Source organism: Lipotes vexillifer, unplaced genomic scaffold, assembly GCF_000442215.2.
Source record: "Lipotes vexillifer unplaced genomic scaffold, Lipotes_vexillifer_v1.1 scaffold177, whole genome shotgun sequence".
Taxonomy (NCBI): domain Eukaryota; kingdom Metazoa; phylum Chordata; class Mammalia; order Artiodactyla; family Lipotidae; genus Lipotes; species Lipotes vexillifer.
Window position 1 is genome coordinate 1,489,637 of NW_006796206.1, and position 17,737 is coordinate 1,507,373.

Genomic DNA, 17,737 nt, shown 5'->3' on the forward strand with positions numbered 1-17,737 from the left:
CCAGTAGACAGCCATACAGAAAAGCCTAGGAGGTGGGAGAGATGAGAAGCACAAGTGATTTAGAAGCAGTCATCCAGGGACGGAGAGACAGGTGGAAGACAGAAAGGGATGAGGTGTCTTGGGGCCAAAGCGTGGGAAGAGCATCACGGATTACGAAGGGTTGGATCTCAGGGAGATGCATGCCCTGGGGGCGGGGGGGGGGGCGGTGCGGGGAGAGGTAAGGAGACCAAGAAGGGCTCATTCTGGGGAAGGAACTGGATGACACAGAGTCCTGAGGGCTAGAGGAAGTTTTGAGCAGGAAGTGGCTAATTCTGTCAAATTTGACAGAGGGATCGAGAAGGACAAAGACTTTGTGCAAAACGGCTTTGACAACTGAGATGAGGATGAAAATGAACAGTATCCAAGGAAGTGAACGCGATATGCGTTTCTCTGGCCAACGATGTGGCCCATGTCAGAGGCATGGTCATGTGATGTGTGTGCTTCCATCCTTAAGAAGGATGAATGGCACAACAGCCGAAAAGCCAGTTAGGTTCAACCAAAGTACGAACGGTCCTAATACTGATCAGGCTGTGACCTATGACCAAAATACCTAAATGACAGGTACTAACCTGTGATATCTTTTTTCACCCAGAAGGCAGCAGTACTGGGCACAGAAGAAAGAACTTTTCTTGATACGGATCCCGTCGTAATGGTACCTGAAAAATCAAGGTTGTCTTCAAGATGATGTCAAACCACTGGCGTGCTTTAGAGAAGACACAGAACAGACTAGCCAAGGAAGACAGTTCTTTTTTTTTTGCGGTACGCGGGCCTCTCTTTGCCGGGGCCTCTCCCGTTGCGGAGCACAGGCTCCGGACGCGCAGGCTCAGCGGTCATGGCTCACGGGCCCAGCCGCTCCGCGGCATGTGGGATCTTCCCGGACCGGGGCACGAACCCGCGTCCCCTGCATCGGCAGGCGGACTCTCAACCACTGCGCCACCAGGGAAGCCCCAGAGTTCTTTGGGTTTCATCACTGACTCCACTTATTAGGAAAAGCTAACCAGTCATACGGCCTGACCAAGCTCTGTTAGGTGGACAATTTCATACTATTTCACATGCATCAACTTTGAAACGGGCTTGCAGATGTTCTCCTCTGCTTTCCCGACTTACGACACTCGAATCTTAAAGAGATGCCACAGGGGAAGCCTCCGGTTGCCTCCGCCATTGACTTTCTCAAAGGGAGGTGGACCGATGCCAGTGTCCCCTCTGCTGAATGGACTCAGGTTCTCAGACCCCCAGTAGGAAGGCTGGTTCCTCCTCTGCTGAGGCGGGAAAGGCAGCAGCTCGTATGGGCTCCTAGCAGCCCAACAAATTTTTTTCAAATTAACTGCTGCCCAGTGTTTAGCTTGGCAAACTCTTCCATGCCTTCCACTCCTTCAAGGGTGGCAGGCTCCTTCCCTAGTTTGGCTTCCATTCCTTCTTACTGATTTCCTGATCTCACTGATTTCTCCTGATTTTTCTTGATGTAAAACCAACAACAAATAACAATGATAACTGAGTGACAATTATAACAGGACGCACCCGATAACACTGGAATTTCCTTGCAAGTTAAAAATATCACCTGGGTACCTTCTGTCTCCGGAATAGAATCCAAATATGCGAATTAGATGAATGCTTAGAAATTTTAGTTCAAGGAGTAGTTAAAACAGTTTTATTGTTCTAGGGATATAGTTACTTAACTATTTCAACAATTAGACATTTACATGTCTAAACGCTGGAAGCGTCTGTGCCTTTTGTATTTTAACAAAATCTCTCAAGAAGATAGAGACTCATATTTGGTCCTGGCATCACCTGAATTATACCAGGCACTGGGAATTTCATATAATTATAGGAACTCTTCGGTAAGAGTTGATATTTCTCGTTTGTTTAGTTTTGCATTTCTTTGGTCACCCATCTTGTGATTTTTCAAAATGTGTGTTTTTAACATTTAAAATAAAACAAACTGCTTGTGATTATGGATGACTTTGTGTTTCGCTTCTTTTGTTTTTTTGGTTTCCTATTATGCACATGTTAACTTCTAAGAAATGTGTTATTTAAAAAAATAATAAAACAAAAATGATCAACCTACCTGGCACTTCCTCTTGTGCCCCACCTCCGGGTGCCAAGAACAGGGAAAACCAAGTGCACAAGCTAAAAGAATAAGCCAGATTTAAAGCTGCAAATTTGAAAATTTAGAAATAGAACTTCCAGCTTCGTCTCTTGCCACGTTTAAACTGTATTCCCTCTTTTCTGATCATTAAGAAGATATATGTAACTGAAATTTGGAAAAGTCGGACAAGTATAAAGAAGGAAACACACCACTCGGAGGGATACTGCCGTGTGGACCTCCATGTGGTTCACTCCCATCTTTTTCCGAAGCCTCACTATGTACGCGGATTCTGTGGGTCTACATAGGAAATGCCAGCATTGCACCATTAGCATGTCTGCAGCTCTGCTTTCCACTTTCTTCCCTCCAGCTTGTACCATAAACACTTCCCCTTGGCATTAAAAATCCTCTGAAAACAGGGAAATATCAATACGAACACTGCAAAATAGTCCAGCATGTGAGTGTGCCGTGATTTTACTAGTTTCTTTTTTCCAATGTGATTGGCATTTTCACTTTTTATTATTCATTCGTTTACCTAATTTTTTCATCTTAAAGGTTTTGTTAGCAAATGCTGTTAAATACTGAATAACACAGCTACTTCTGACTCAACGTTTCATCTCTCCGTTATCTTTATTTTTGGCCATGCCATGCGGCATGCAGGATCTTAGTTCCCCGACCAGGGATCGGACCCATGCCCCCTCCATTGGCAGCGCGGAGTCTTAACCACCGGACCGCCAGGGAAGTCCCAAACCCCACCAACTTTCTGATGTGCGTTTTGTTAGACAGCGCTGATATGATGTCTATGACCAATTACATTTAAAAAAAACAGAAGTCTGTTTTTTTTTTACAGGTTTACAGGTCGTTCACAGGTCCATGACAAGCATGGTATCCAAGTGGATGTCTGTTGAAAAGGGAAATCCTGGATTGTGGTAAAATTACAAAAACACAAAGCAGGAAGGCAGGATGTGCCAAGCTGTCATGTAATGATTTCCGTGATTTTCTACAATTTGCTCCGTAGTCACTCAGCCTCCGTTTCTACCTCCCTCCTTTGTTTATTCTTAGCTTCCAAAAGCAGCAGGATTTGACAGTGTCTCGAAGCGTTTCTCTTGGCTGGCGCCAGGCCCCACCTCTTCCTCCAGGAAGCCGCCCAAGCCCAGGTGGGAAGGCACAAGTTAGGGACGGAGAGGCAGGTCCTGGCACGTCGAGGTCACGAGGCCAAATCGAGGCTCCTTCAGGGAAGGAGAACCAGAACGTACGACGAAAACAAATGACAACGGGAGTTAAAAGGAAACGTCAGCCACGTCTAAAGGCAGAATTCGGAGCCAGAAGTTCCTACTTTCAACCACAGATTGACCCCTTCATCTCCTCTTGAGAAAATCGCTTAAAACCTTCCCTCTAGGTCTAGTTGTAAAATAATAGCTACCGAAAAGAATTATCCTCAAGCATGCAGCAGGCTCAGATTCAAGGCCCTGGCATATCATCTGGTGTTTTGGAGGGAGAAGCAGAAACAAATTCCTAGTTGCCTGGCAGGACAGTATCCACACGTCTTATTTTACTGAGTGTTTCCAAGCCCAGACTATCCTGTGATCTCATTTTATAATCGGGAACACCACAGTTAAAATTTAAAAAGCAACTGGGATGATTATTTCCAAAAGATGTAATAAGTAAAAAAAAAAACTTATCTACCTAGTATATAGAGCTCACATAAATCAACAGGAAAAACACTAATACCCCAATAGAAAGTGATCGGATAATAATGTACATACATGAAGGATACACATAACCAAAACACATGCCAAAGGACTCACCCTCCCTAACCATACAATAAATGCAAGTTGAAACAGCTAAATGTAGTTCTTACCCAACAAAGTCTCTAGGTCAAGGATATTATGGATTTGGGTAAGAATATCAGGAACTATCACGTGGGCTTACAATTGTCTAGAATCTCTCTGAGGGAAATTACCAGATACAGATGGAGACTTATGTTCCTCAGAATAGAGAAAAATTATAAACTTCATAAATTTTCAATAAGGAAAATGGTTAAATGAATTCTGGAACAACCAAAAAAATATTTCACAGCCATTCTACACCATGCATTTAGAAATATTTTAATGTAAAAACGTTTATGACATTCTAAGTGAAAATATGTATGTACGTAATTATGAAAGTTAAGGGCCCTTGGTTGCTTTCTATGTGCCAGCACTGCCCAATTCTCTCTACGTGTGTTTTTCTCATTAATTTCTTAAAAGCCTCTCATGAAGGAGGTACTATTATTAACATTATGAATATTCTCGTTTTACAGATGACGAAGTTGAGGCACAAAAATGTTAAATAACTTGCCCAGGATTATAAACTAGTTAGTCTGATTCTAGGCTGAGGGCTACCTGTCTGTCTGTCTGTCCAACCACCTGTTTGACCATCCACATGTCCATCCATCCACCCACACATTGATCTTTCAATCTATCCATCCTTGTGGTGTCTACACAAGAGGCTGGGGCGTGAAAACAGAGGCAGACAGCAAGGTGAACTGTGAGACACCCCCTGCCAGGGGACTTGCACCTTCAGGCTTTCAGCTAAAACTTGGTTATAAAATTCTAAAAAGTCCTCGACTTAAATCACCCACCATGAGACAGAGAGAGGAGGAAACGGAGGATGTGTAAGGGGGTTTCTTGCAGCAAGACCACTCCCTGACCTATGAAGGGTGTGCAGGACGGGATGGTCCAGTCACCTGGGGCCCAGGGGAAGGGGGTTCACAGATTCGCCTGAAGGGCTGATCGTGAGGCCCTCGCAGTCAGTGTCTGGCTTGGGCAGAGGACTCCGGATGGACGAGAGACGGCTGGCCAGCCAGTGGCCTTGGGGGGGAAGGCAGAGGGGCACGGCTGCTGCCCTGGCTCAGCACACCCACAGCCTGTTCAGGCCAAGAGTGGCTGAGAAGTTTCGATGGCCAGACACTGGTCACCCGTGATAAAGAGCTGACAGGTGGGAGGGCTCAGACTCTGCCCAGCAAGGCCCCCCAGGATGGGCAGTCAGGCTTCAGAGTCATTCACCAAGGCCAGGGACGCATTCTAGGGCACTCCCAAGGGCTGCCCTGCAGAAGCCAGCCAAGGCACCAAGGAGACAACGGTCTGCCTGGCCTCCCAAAGTGTGAAGCTGTGCAGTAGAAACTTGCAGCCACTCTTAACCTTCCCCTCCCACGGGGTCCAACCAACACCCAGCAAAGGTGCTAGAAGCGTGGGAGGGAGGAAGAGAACACCCTAGTTCTCTGCTGGCGAGAAAGCTCGCTGGAGGACCGCGGAAGCGATTCCACGTTAAACCCGGCTCAGAGCTTGGACGTTATGTGGGGCCGGACATTCGAAGCGTCACACGGATACTGTTTGCTAAACTAGAAGGACAATGGGGCTTTGTGTCACCCAAGGAGCTCTAGAGAGGTCAGGCTGCCTGCTCAGATGCTCCTTCAGGAGGGAGGAAGCACCACCGCGTGGGCAGGACCGAAGGGACGTGGGAAGCAGAGAGGCCTCTGTGATCACTCCCCGCTCCTGCCGCCATGTGTATGTGAGTGTGTCGGCGGCCTGCAAATAAACCACACATGTGCTTTTGCATCTCTGGACGGTGAGGTCGTAGCCGGCATTTTTCTCCTTCTTTTATACCCTTCTCTCGAATTCCCACGTTTTCCTTAAAGGGAATGTGTTCTTTCATACCCAGAAAAACATCAGGAAACGATACTTTAAAAAAAGGAAGTCAGCCTTTAGGAAATTTCCTCATCCACATAAGCCATCACTTGCACTGGGAGTGAGATGACCTGTCATATACCCGGGACTGCTGAGCAGAGCAAGAAACACCCCAACATCTGCACAGGAACTTGGTGTGGAGTCTGGAATCAACCCCAGCCCCGGGGGCGGGGGGCAGGACATGAGAAGTGGGTGTTTCGCTGTTTCTCTTGTAAACAAGCTTTGGGATCACATCCTTTTCCCTTTCCTCTCCCCTCTCCACCGAGTCACAGATTCAGCAGCTCAGGGTCCCTTTCCAAGACCAGCACCACTGAACTGACTCATTCTTGGGGACAAATTCCCAACGAGAATTGAAAGCTAGGACCTCAGTGTCTTGGCGGATGGATTCGAAGGGAAGTAGGAAGATCAAAAATTGTAGACAAATGCCCGTGGTCACGCACCGGAGGCTCTTTTTAACTCTTTTTTCGGAACACCCTGCAGTAGGACTGCCCTTGAGGGGAAACCACTTAGAAGAAAATCTGAGAGAGGTTTTGAAAAGGAGCCTTTGATGTCTTAAAAAAAGGAAGTAGAGATCGTCCAGAACCAAGACGTGTCAAGCTCAAATCACCCCACTCCCATCTGATAAGGCTGCCAGATAAGGAAACGGCTTAGTGCCGGGATACCCAGACTAGCAAAGCCCTTGAGGAAGTGCCCCAATGTGCCTAGTGAAGAAAGGACAAAATGTGGGCTGAGTGATAAGACAGCCGGGGGAATTCCTGGCTGGCTGGAAAACCTTCCAGAGACACCCAGCGAGCTCCAGAGCCTAACACCTTGCACGTGTCCACATTGCTTTCGATTTATTGAAGGACGGATAAGAGGTGTGCTATTCCCACGTGTGAGCTTCAGCAGGCTGAGACGACTGGATGACTGTGAGTGTAGAAGGCAGGTCGGCACTGAGAAGCTGCAACTCGGAATAAGGGAACAGCCACTCTTGGGTTCCCACGGTCACGGGCATAATGACCACGGTCTGATAACAAGGACAACATATTGTATCTACGTGGAGTGCTTTACAGTTTATAAAGCAGTTTTGGGAGGGCTAGCTTACTTTTAATTTGTGTGAAAAAAAATACCGAAGGTTTTTTTTTTTTCTTTTTTTGGATCACAAGCTTAAAATGAAACCAGCAGAGTAGCATGGAAGCATGAAAGCCAATAGTAGCCCAAAAAGTTAAAAAAGAAAAATAAAAGCCCCGTCCTCTGAGCCGTCCTGAGACACTGGGTTGTACCCTTGGGGAACCCACCTTTGAAGAGAAACACCAATAAATTGAAGTCAAAATGAAACAAGTAGTCAGGGAAGTAAAAATTTGGGACCGAAGAGTATTCAATGAAGAAAGGAAGACACGAAGGTTTAAACAATTCTTTCCGGTATTTGAGCAGCTGCCATATTAGAAGTTTCTACTCCTTATTTTATGATTATCCCCAAAGTGCAGAGCTTCCACCAATGACTGTGTTTCAGGGATGATGACTGTGGCTAGAGAAATGGGTCTAAAAATGTCAGTGTTTTTGAAACATCATTGGAATCTACAGAATTGTCAGTGGGAGGGCAACGGAAGCCATCATTTCAGAAAACGATCTGGTCCCATCCCCAGACGTCACAGTCACACAGCCCGTCAGCCTGCAAGTTCACCCCTGGACAAACACGCCCAAGAGAACATCTCCACGTGCGCAGCAGGAGATACACACGTGAATGTTCACGACAGCAAAATTGGGAAATGACCCAAATGCTCATCAAAGGAAGAGAAGGTAGGTGAACTGAACTACTACACAACAGTCAATGAATGTACAGGAATCCTGATATAATAATAAGTGGAACAAGTCCCCAAAGATGACATATAACATGACCCTCCTTTTAAAAAAGTTAAGCCACAAAAATAAAAAATCGGCTTTTAAAAGAAATACATTATACAAAATAAGTCAGACAGAGAAAGCCAAAGATGGTATGATCTTGCTTACATATGCAATGTAAAAAACAGTAAAACAAAACCACCAATCTCACTGAAACAGAGAACAGATTGATGGTTGCCAGAGGTCGGGGATGGGGGTGGTCAAAATGGGTGAAGCGGGTCAATGGTCAAAAAAAAAAAAGAAAACAAAAACAGAAAGACATACAAATGCACTAAAACTCTTTTTAAAAAGGCAAGATAATAATGAAGGGGTTGATGGTTCCCACCAGCGGGAAAGGCAGGGAGATGGGCTACGGGGATCTGGCCATATGGTTCATACGGGGCGGTGGGTTCACAGATGCTTATAACATTGTTAAAAAGAACGAAAGAGGGCTTCCCTGGTGGCGCAGTGGTTGAGAGTCTGCCTGCCGATGCAGGGGACATGGGTTCGTGCCCCGGTTCGGGAAAGATCCCACGTGCCGCGGAGCGGCTGCGCCCGTGAGCCATGGCCGCTGAGCCTGCGTGTCCGGAAACTCTGCTCCGCAAGGGGAGAGGCCACAAGAACGGAAGAACCAGAGGGAATCAGGCTGTGAGTGGACTGAAGGTAAGAGCGTGTCATGAACCAATTCCATTCTGTCCACTGAGGACCACCGAGAAAGAGGGAGCAGGAAGGAAGGGAGGAAAGATGGGAGGGAGAGGTTGAACTGGCATCTCTGCGGCCGTGAGCAGGCTCGTCCCCCAGGTCATTTCAGCACTGGCCAGGTGGCCCACAGGGGTCTGATCCTGCAGGCTGTGAGCTGTCCCCAGGCCTGCAAGGAGTCGGGTGGCTTTCCATCCGCCTGTGCTCTGCTTGCCAAGCATGGGTCCTGGGGAGGGACCGTGTCTGCCCAGAGGAAGAACAGCTTCCTCGTTGCAGAAACGCGTTGCCCCCTCCCAGCTCCGAGAGCCCCCATGGCTGTCTCTGCCTGGAGAGGGCATTTTGTTCTCATAAAAGCTCCCAGCCAGAGATGCTTTTGAAGGGCTCTTGCATTGGATGTGGAGTCGGACCAGTGACCTCCAAGTTCTCTTGGAAGTCCAGGATATTTTTGAGGGAATAGCAGGTGGAAAGAGGACTGACCCATAAAGAAGGAGACCAGATTTGCTGCCCAAGCACTGTAACCGGCTGTGGGACCCTCCACCGTTATCACTCCTGGTTTGTTCCTTGACTTCTAATATCACCAGCCTCTGCTGATGGCTGTGACACAAGACAAAGCCTCAAAGATGCCAACTGTTTCCTCCCACCCACCTGTCCTTCCTGCGGGCCTCTCTCGCCTAAAGACCATTACAGTGTGGGACCCTGGGGCAGGTGGTCACGGAGAGCATCACGGGAATCAGAGGACAAGCAGCCACCTTGGGAAGCTGTGAAGTCGTGGCAGAAGCTGGCTTCTGGGAAGGGGCCTGGAGCAGCCCAGTGCAGAGAAGCAGCGTCCCAGTGGTTTACACACAGATACACCAGAGGGAGAGAAAGGAGATGCCTGGTGACGTAGAATCTAGTCATGGGCTGTCTCAGAGGGGACCCACCAGCCACACGTGGCCACTAAGCACTTGAAATGTGGCTGGTCCGAATTGAGACGGGCTGTACGTGTAAAATGATGTGTCGGATTTTTGAGATCTAGCACGAAGAAGAGAACGCAAAAAGCAACGCATTCATTTTAAAATACTGATTCCGTGTTGAACGATAGTATTTTGAATATTTTGGATTGAATTTAAAAGTTATAAAAAATTAATGTCACCCTAAAAAAACTTTTAAAATGAGGATCTAGAATATTTAAAATTGTATCTATGGCTCCTATTACATGTTTATTGGGTAGTACTGGACTAAATTCTATGAGGCCCAGTCAAACTTCTTGCAGTTGGATTAAATGAGATATCCCTTTAAAAAATTTCTGCTTTTAACTTGTTTTGAGTGGATGTCTGTCTATTCCTGAAAACCGGATTGAAAATAAATAGGATGCAATATACGATTGAAAGTTCTTATTATTAATAACAATTAAGCCCTGTGATTCTTTCCATCAACAAATCTTATTGGCTCTGTCTTCCAAATACACCCAGATTTTGACCCCTTCTCACGACATCCGCTGCTGCATCCCTGTCCACTCCCTGCACACCTGGGCTCCTCCCACCTCCCTGAGTTGTCTCTCCCTGGTCTCTGCCCTCCAGCCACTGCAGCCTCCTTGCTACTTGAGCCCCCTCCTGCCTCAGGGCCTTTGCGCTGGCTCTGTCTGCACTGCTCTTTGCTCATATAGCCCCATACTCACTGCCTCATCTTTTGGAAATCTGGACTCAAATGTTACTTCTCAGGGAGGCCTTCCCTGTTTGCCTTCCCTCAAACTACAAGTCCTCCCCTAAAACACACACGGTCCTTTCCTCCTTCTGCTCCATTTAGCATTTATACCACCTAAGAGACTATACATTTCATCTTCTTTATCTCCCTCAACTATAATATAATAAATGTAGTAAAGGCAGGAATTTTTCTCTGTCCTGTTCACTGTTGTACACTCAGCACCTAAAACAGGGCCAGCACATAGCAGCTGCTCAATAAATATCTGTTAGATGTGGAAGGTCTCAGATAGGCCATCCTTGTGCTAACGTTTGCTGTGTATTACGCGGTCTAACCAAACCCCTGACAGAGTTCTTAACCTCCAGAGGAAACCTTTGAATGCCCGTGAGTTCTCTAGGAACAACCGAATTGTGGGAAGCATAAGCTGTCTGACACCACAAAGTGGCTCTTTGAGCTTGTGGGGTCCTGAGCTGTGGCATTTCTAATGCAGGGAATAATGGCTCAGCAAGCCTGGCTGAGAACTGGGGGTATCTGAGACTGCCATAGCTGCATTCTCTTGGGTGAATCCCACCCCATCCTTGAACTTTCCTGGCCCCTCACTATGAAGTATGGACAAAGGACGGAATGGCTTTCAGATGGAGATGAGGATGTATGTTAGCCCTCAGGCTGGTTCCCAGGGTGAAGCCGGTTATATCCACTGAGAAGCCATCAGACCCAAATAAATCCCAGCATATCCTCATCATTAACTTGCGTGCCTTTTTTTTACTCAGTGGACATGTATTTTTATCTTCACAACCTACCTTCCCAAACGTGGCTGGGTTGACTTGGTTCTGAGCATTCTGCCCGCAGGTCTCCACATAAATCTCATACGTGGGGCAGCGAGGCACACTGTGCCCTTCGCAGATGCAGAAGGTGTCAACCAACCTGGGGGCGGGGAGGAAGAAGAGAGGGAAGAGAAGGTTGGCATCAGGTTTTCTAGAGGCGGACACTTTGATGAGGGGCAGATGCAAGCAAGGGACCCAACAAAACGAAATACGCTTACTTTATCGAACGCAAAGTCTCCCCCATCGGCAACTGTAATGTGCTCAGGCCAGAGTTAAGAATATTGATTTAGACTATGGTGAGGTTTTGCTGTTGTTTTTCAGTCTTTCTGGCGTACAGGCATATTAACAAGAAGCCCAAGTTACTGGGCTCAGCAGACGCTGCTTCACGTAACTTTGTAAAGGTGGCAGCCGAGGTCTCTCACGGTGACGTAGAGATTTACTCGCCAAAACACAAAACAATGCCCCCCACACACACCCCTAGTAGAGTCGACAGCTGGAGCCCACGTGGCTTCCTAGGACCCAGGACAGGCGTGCACAGCTCCTCCCCCCCTCCCCCGAAGCAGTCATTTGCACGACTGTTAAACCCCAGTGATTTAGGGCGGGGCCACTACATTTTGATTCTTTAAATTGTAATGAGATGGAAGATGGAAGACACCAAGGGACAGAGAGGCAGGCCACCCTCCCTGCCCTTTACTTCCCGTTGGGTGCAGAGCTTGGTAGCGTTCAGATGTGATCTGCAGCCCCCAGGCCCCTGCTTGGGGTGGGACCTTCAATGGCCCAAGTGTTCCTGGGCCCCGGGGCAGGTGGGGTCCCCTGGCAACAAGGGGCTGTGCCCATGGATCACAGCCCACAGTCCAGCCCCGAGGGGACAGCCAGGTGCCTGTTCCAGCAGCAGGATGGGAGCGAGGGGGCAGGTAGTGCAGGTGACTGGGCTCAGAAGGTGTGGTCCACATTGACACCCAATCACAGCCTTCCCTTTTCTGGTTGGGGACAGACTGGCAGGTTTCTCCTCGTTCTTTTAAAGAAATACATAAAGCAAGCCAGCATAGTTTTTAAACACCGAAGAATTCTTTAGCAGGGAATTTACCAACGATGTATCTCCTCCTTTCTTACTGATGACCTACAGCTTATTTTCTGGGCTGAGGCAGGCTGAGGCCTCCATTTACTTTCCTCGAGAGCAAGAGACCACAGTTGTTAACCCCACCTGCTTCCTGGAAGGAGGAAAAGTCAACATATGGTGGATGGCGGGGTGAGGGGAAGCTGTGGCCCTGTATTGGTTTCCTCAGGTAACCAATTACCATAGGCCAGGTGGCTTAAAGCAACAGAAATATATCCTGTCACAGTTCTGGAAGCTGAAAGTCCAAATCAAGGTGTCAGCCAAGTTGGTTCCTTCCAGAGGCGCTGAGGAAGCGTGTGCTCCACGCTTTCCTCCTGGCTGCCGGTGGCTGCCGGAAACCCTTGGTATTCCTTGGCTTGTAGACGCATCACTCTAGTGCCCTTGCCTTCACCTGGCTGTCTCTTCGCCTCTTCTTTTTTTTTTTTTGTGGCTGCGTTGGGTCTTCGTCGCTGCGCGTGGGCTTTCTCTAGTTGCGGCGAGCAGGGGCTACTCTTTGTTGTGGTGCGCGGGCTTCTCATTGCGGTGGCTTCTTTTGTTGTGGAGCACGGCCTCTAGGTGCACGGGCTTCAGTAGTTGTGGCACATGGGATCAGTAGTCGTGGCTCACGGGCTCTAGAGCGCAGGCTCAGTAGTTGTGGGTGCACGGGCTTAGTTGCTCCACGGCATGTGGGATCTTCCCGGATCAGGGCTCGAACCCGTGTGCCCTGTACTGGCAGGCGGATTCTGAACACTGAGCCACCAGGGAAGTCCCTCCTCATCTTTTCTTATAAGGACGCCCACCACTGGATTTAGGGCCCACCCTAATCCAGTGGAGCCTCCTCCTAACTGGTTACATCTGCAAGGACCCTATTTCCAAACAAAGTCACGTTCTGATATTCCATACAGACATGCATTTGGAGGGGGGCACCATTCAACCCAGTCCAAGCCCAAGGAGGGGATTTTCTGAGACTCTCCCATAGCATCAGGGTGGGAACCTGACACTTTGGACACCTCACAATGGATTGATTACAGCTGCTGGGGCACCAATTATTTGCTTCACGGTTGAACACAGGGTAATGTCACTGGTGGTGTGTGGGGCAGTGGCAAATTCACAGATCCATGAGATACTGATATTTATTTTATTAAGACATTTGCTGACATATAAAAAACCGACATGTGAAGTGTCACAGGAAAGCACTGGCTAAGTTTGGGGGGGAGGGGCAAAAGCTCACTTTTGTTTATTCATAGCTACTTCTGACGTAGTCAGGGAAAGGTCTCCTTAAAAAGGAAACGTGCAAAATACTCTCCAAAATGAGCCTGAGTATAAACTTTTGCCAACTGTTCTTCCTTGTCACTGAAATTCATGTGCTCTGGGCCTCTTGTCCTCCTATTTCAAGATGACACTGCTGAGTCCGACTGCCATCTGAGTGGACAATTAAGACCAAATTATACCATCAGTGATATCCCACCAAGGTCCAGGACCAGAGTCATTCCTCCGCCCACACTCAGAGAAAGGGCTGCCTCCTGGCTGCGAGCCCAGCGTCAATGCTTGGTACTTTTGCTGCTCCAGGAGATTCAGCCCAGGGCCTTTCATCTCCTCCCCAAAGTTCACAGCCAGATCTCACGGATGGCCCGTGGGAGGAGGCAGCACACACTAAGTGGACAAGTGGAAGGTCCCGTAAGAGCGTCTATGTTCAGATGGTGCCTTTACTTCGGCTTAAAGAGTACGTGCTTTTTTGCATTTAGTCTCCATGCCCAGAGGAACGTACGACCATGACTCTGACCCAGGGCTTCAAAGCTCACAGACCCAGGTGTAGGTTCTGACTCTGAGACGTCTCTTGGAGTTTTTGCGATGAGAAATCCAGGCATGGGATGTGGCTGGTACACTGGCTGGCACACGGCAGCTCTTACTGTTACCATTTTTACGTCCACCTCCAAAATCCTGAATGGAAGCGAGAAAGGCGTCCACGTTGGCAGACCGGCAGCACAGAAGCACCTACTGCAGGTGAGCCTGACTTTGAACTACACGTGGGTCCGGTGGGGGGGCGCGATGAGGATATGCAGGCAGTAGGGCTGGCCAGGACTCCTGGCAGGTGAGACGGGCCAAGGCTTGCTTGCTTTCACACGGAGCCACCAATACGGTTTTTGGCAATACATGATTATAAAGCCTGTCCAAGGCTGGAGTCGACCAGATCACTCAGTTCCTTGCTTGGGTGCATAATCACCTTCCCCAGGTCTCACCATCAGACGAAGCTGACAGCTAAGATCTTGAGAACCTCATGACGCTCTCCCCGTTTTGAGTGATGGACAATCTGATCATTGAAAACTTCAGAGCACCCATACCAGGTCCTGCGGCTCTCACATTTCTGAGGGCTCCTTTTCCTCATAAAGAAAAATGTAACACTGGGAGTGACTGTACCCTTTGATTCAGCCTGATCAAAGGCTATTACGAATTCTGTACCTTTCGAAGTAAATTTCCACCTTATGAACCACAAGAAGTCTGCAGAAATCTGAAAGCCGTATTTATATGCAGGAGACAGTTATTTGGTCTATAGCCAGGCTCTGCGTGCGTAGGGTTTAGGTGACATTTAGATTTTTTGCCTGAGGTCTGAGCCAGGGGGCCCACCTGTCCGACCTGCCGGATCTGTACCCTCAGCAGAGGAAATCAGGTCACTTCATCCTTCTGTGCTCCTCAGAGGTCTGACCACTTCTCTCCCCATTTCTACAATCCTTCCTGTCCGTGAAACAGAAAACTTCTAGGACTTCGGTTTCCAGAGGCAGGACCTTTCTTTCTCCTTGCGGGACCTTTCTTTGTCCTTGGAGAACTTACCACAAGTTGGTGGCAGAGGCACTGAAGTCTCTAAGGAACATTGGAAGCCCAACCAGGACTGACTGGGAGATGAAACAACGAATATGCTAAAAAACGGAGCGTTTCTTTCACATGACAACAATCAGCCCCTCCCTGGGCTTTCACTCGGAAGCCTGAGCTGTTTCTGGGCATCTGGACACCTCACGCGCCAGTACCCACCGCCACTCTTCCAGGAAGCTGGTCTCCTTGGCCATCTTCTAACACCTTCCAGGACGCCAAGCTCTGTTACAAACCGAGGGGCTCTGCTGTGTCTGGTTTTTAAAAAATTGTTCATGTTTTAATTCTGGTAAAATATACGTAACATAAAATGCACCCTTTTTAAATGCAGAGTTCAGTGGCATTAAGTACCTTCTCACTGTTGTGCAATTGCTGGTGCATCACCATCCATCCAAAGAATTCTGGTTGTCTCGCAAAACTGAAACTCTGTACTGGCCAGAAACGCTACTCCCCGTTCCCTCTCCCCCAGCCCCTGGCAACCACCACTCTCTTTTCTGTCTCTATGAAGCTGACTCCTCTTGGTGCCTCGTATAAGTGAAATCACATACTATTTGTCCTTTTGTGACTGGCTCATTTCATTTCGCATAATGTCTTCAAGGTTCGTCCATGTTGCAGTCTGTATCACAATTTCCTTCCTTTTTATATCTGAATAATAGTGCATTGTACGTATAGACCACATTTTGTTTATCCATTCATCTGCTGATGGACACCTGGGTTACTTCCATCTTTGGCTATTGTGCATAACGCTGCTCTGAACATGCGGATGCGAATATCTGTTCCAATCCTTGCTTTCAAGTCTTTGGGGCATATGCCCAGAGGGGGAATTGCTGGATCACATGGTGGTTTCATTTTCAATTTTTTGAGGAACCACTATCCTATTTTCCACAGTGGCTACACCAATTTACGTTCCCACCAAGAGTGCACAAGGGTTCCAATTTCTTCACATCCTCACAAACACTTGTTATCTTCTATTTTTGTTTGTTTGATAATGGCCATCCTAACCAGCTAATGGCCATCCTAATCCAGTGGAGTGGTTGCAGTTGCGTTTTTAATGCCAATGTTCAAACCACCAGCACCAATTGAGACAGGCTGGGACCTGCGACCCTTTACCAGAGTGATTGCCCCAGACAAACGTCTCCCAGAGCATCAGAATACAAAGAAACTATTGACATAAGGAACTACACGTAACTGCATGCACATGCAGCTGGGGCAAATTATGAACAAGAAGATTCAATACCGCCAAAACCCAACTGCCACTTCTGAGGAGCTGGGAGCAAAAGCAGGGTCCTGCACACGATCCCTACGAAACGGCACCACCAAGGCGGTGGGCACGCCACCTAAGCCCCGCCCCGCCAGCCCGCCAGCCCGCCCTCCTCGGACAGCAAGCAAGGGGACCTGTTACTTGTTTTCGCTCCCTCTTGCTGTAGCGCGAGTCCCAATAAAGACTTGCCTGAATTCCTCCTCTGGAGTCTTATCAACTTCTATTGATTAAAGAGTCCAAGGACCCAGGTGGGTTGCACAATGACCTCTCAAGCATCGCACCTCATAGATGGGATGCCTAAACAGCAGTCTTCCAAGGGAAACTCTGCCCCTCCTCACCTCCATGGCCCCGCCTCCCCCCACCTGAAGAGCATAACCTGGCCCCCTGGGTCCGAGGCCTGCAGGGACAGGAGTTTGTGACACAGGACTTGAATACCATCCTAAGTGATTTAGGGCATCTGCTTTGTGGGCAGCCTGCAGCGTCAGTTCACAAATGACCTGAGGAGAACATCTAGGTATTTTCTGAAACCCTAACCATTCTTTCGAGTCTCTGGACTTATCCAAGTCCTAGAAACTCTAATTTACTAAACGGTGACCTGAAACCTGAAGGTGCAGATATGCTGAGGGGTCTAAGTGTGAAAGAAATAGAGTTCTGCTGTGCAACACTCTAAAAACACTGTGTGTGCTGTGGTTTTTTGTTTTTTTAAAAAATATTTTTAGAATTATTTTAAAATATTTATTCTTTTGATTTTTTTCTCTTATGCAAGGGAAAATATATCAAAAATTTTCTTTTGGAGTAAAGGGGTGACCATTTAGGCCTTTTGGGTTCTAATCACAAACACTCCCCTTCATTTTTCTATTTCACTCATTGAACTTTTTCAGAAAGTATTTCTTTCTTGAGAAATACTCCTTAAAACATAAAAAAATGAAGTTATCAGCTATCTACTAGTTATTCACCTTCTTAAACGAATGTTTTAGTACTGGTTTCAATTATTTTTCTATTTATGAAGCACTACAAACCCATGAGTTCATCAGTCCCAAGGGCTGATGATATTTTTCTCTCCAGCTTTTTCTTCCTCTATTTAAACAGCCAGAAGTGAATTTCTCAAATGTGGAATGCGTTGTTAGAGCTAAAAACTGCTTTGCTTTAAGTTAGGAAACATCCCTTTCTGGATCGCACACTGAGAGAAAACATTTCCTCTCCTGGCCTAGCCCTCGTGCTTTCAGATGTATATATAAACCCAGGCCCACCAACCAAGCCCCCCGCTGGAGGGCAGGCTGGATTGCTTCCCACGGGAAGCTTGACCAACAGGGGAGGCCCCAGGTGGGAAACCCACACTGCCCCATCGTGTGTGCGTGTCCAGTCCCATCCCAGCCAGCATGGAGAAGCGCTGGTCCTGCGTGTGAACGGCTGTCCTTTTGAGCCTTTTACCAGGGCCCCGAGGGTGCAGGCGGTCGCCCCTGGCACTTGGTCCGAGGTCCTGGGGACAGCAGCCGAGGGAGCCACGCTCCCCTTCCTCGCCCCCCTCGCCCCTCCCATCCTCCGGGGCGGTCCCGGTCCCGCCGCGGTCCCGCTCACCACTGGATGATGCCGCCGTGCAGG

The 17,737-nt window shown here is 48.0% G+C and overlaps 1 protein-coding gene across 1 annotated transcript in view; it reads right to left on the bottom strand.

Annotated features, from left to right (window-relative positions):
- Positions 1-15,071, bottom strand: part of RFX8 (regulatory factor X8) — a 62,296-nt gene extending 47,225 nt beyond the window's left edge. The window contains 4 exon segments of the mRNA XM_007472259.1: positions 609-695; positions 2,105-2,166; positions 10,890-11,013; positions 15,037-15,071. Of these exon segments, the coding sequence (XP_007472321.1) occupies positions 609-695; positions 2,105-2,166; positions 10,890-11,013; positions 15,037-15,071 (308 nt within the window).
- Between the last annotated feature and the right edge of the window lie 2,666 nt (positions 15,072-17,737).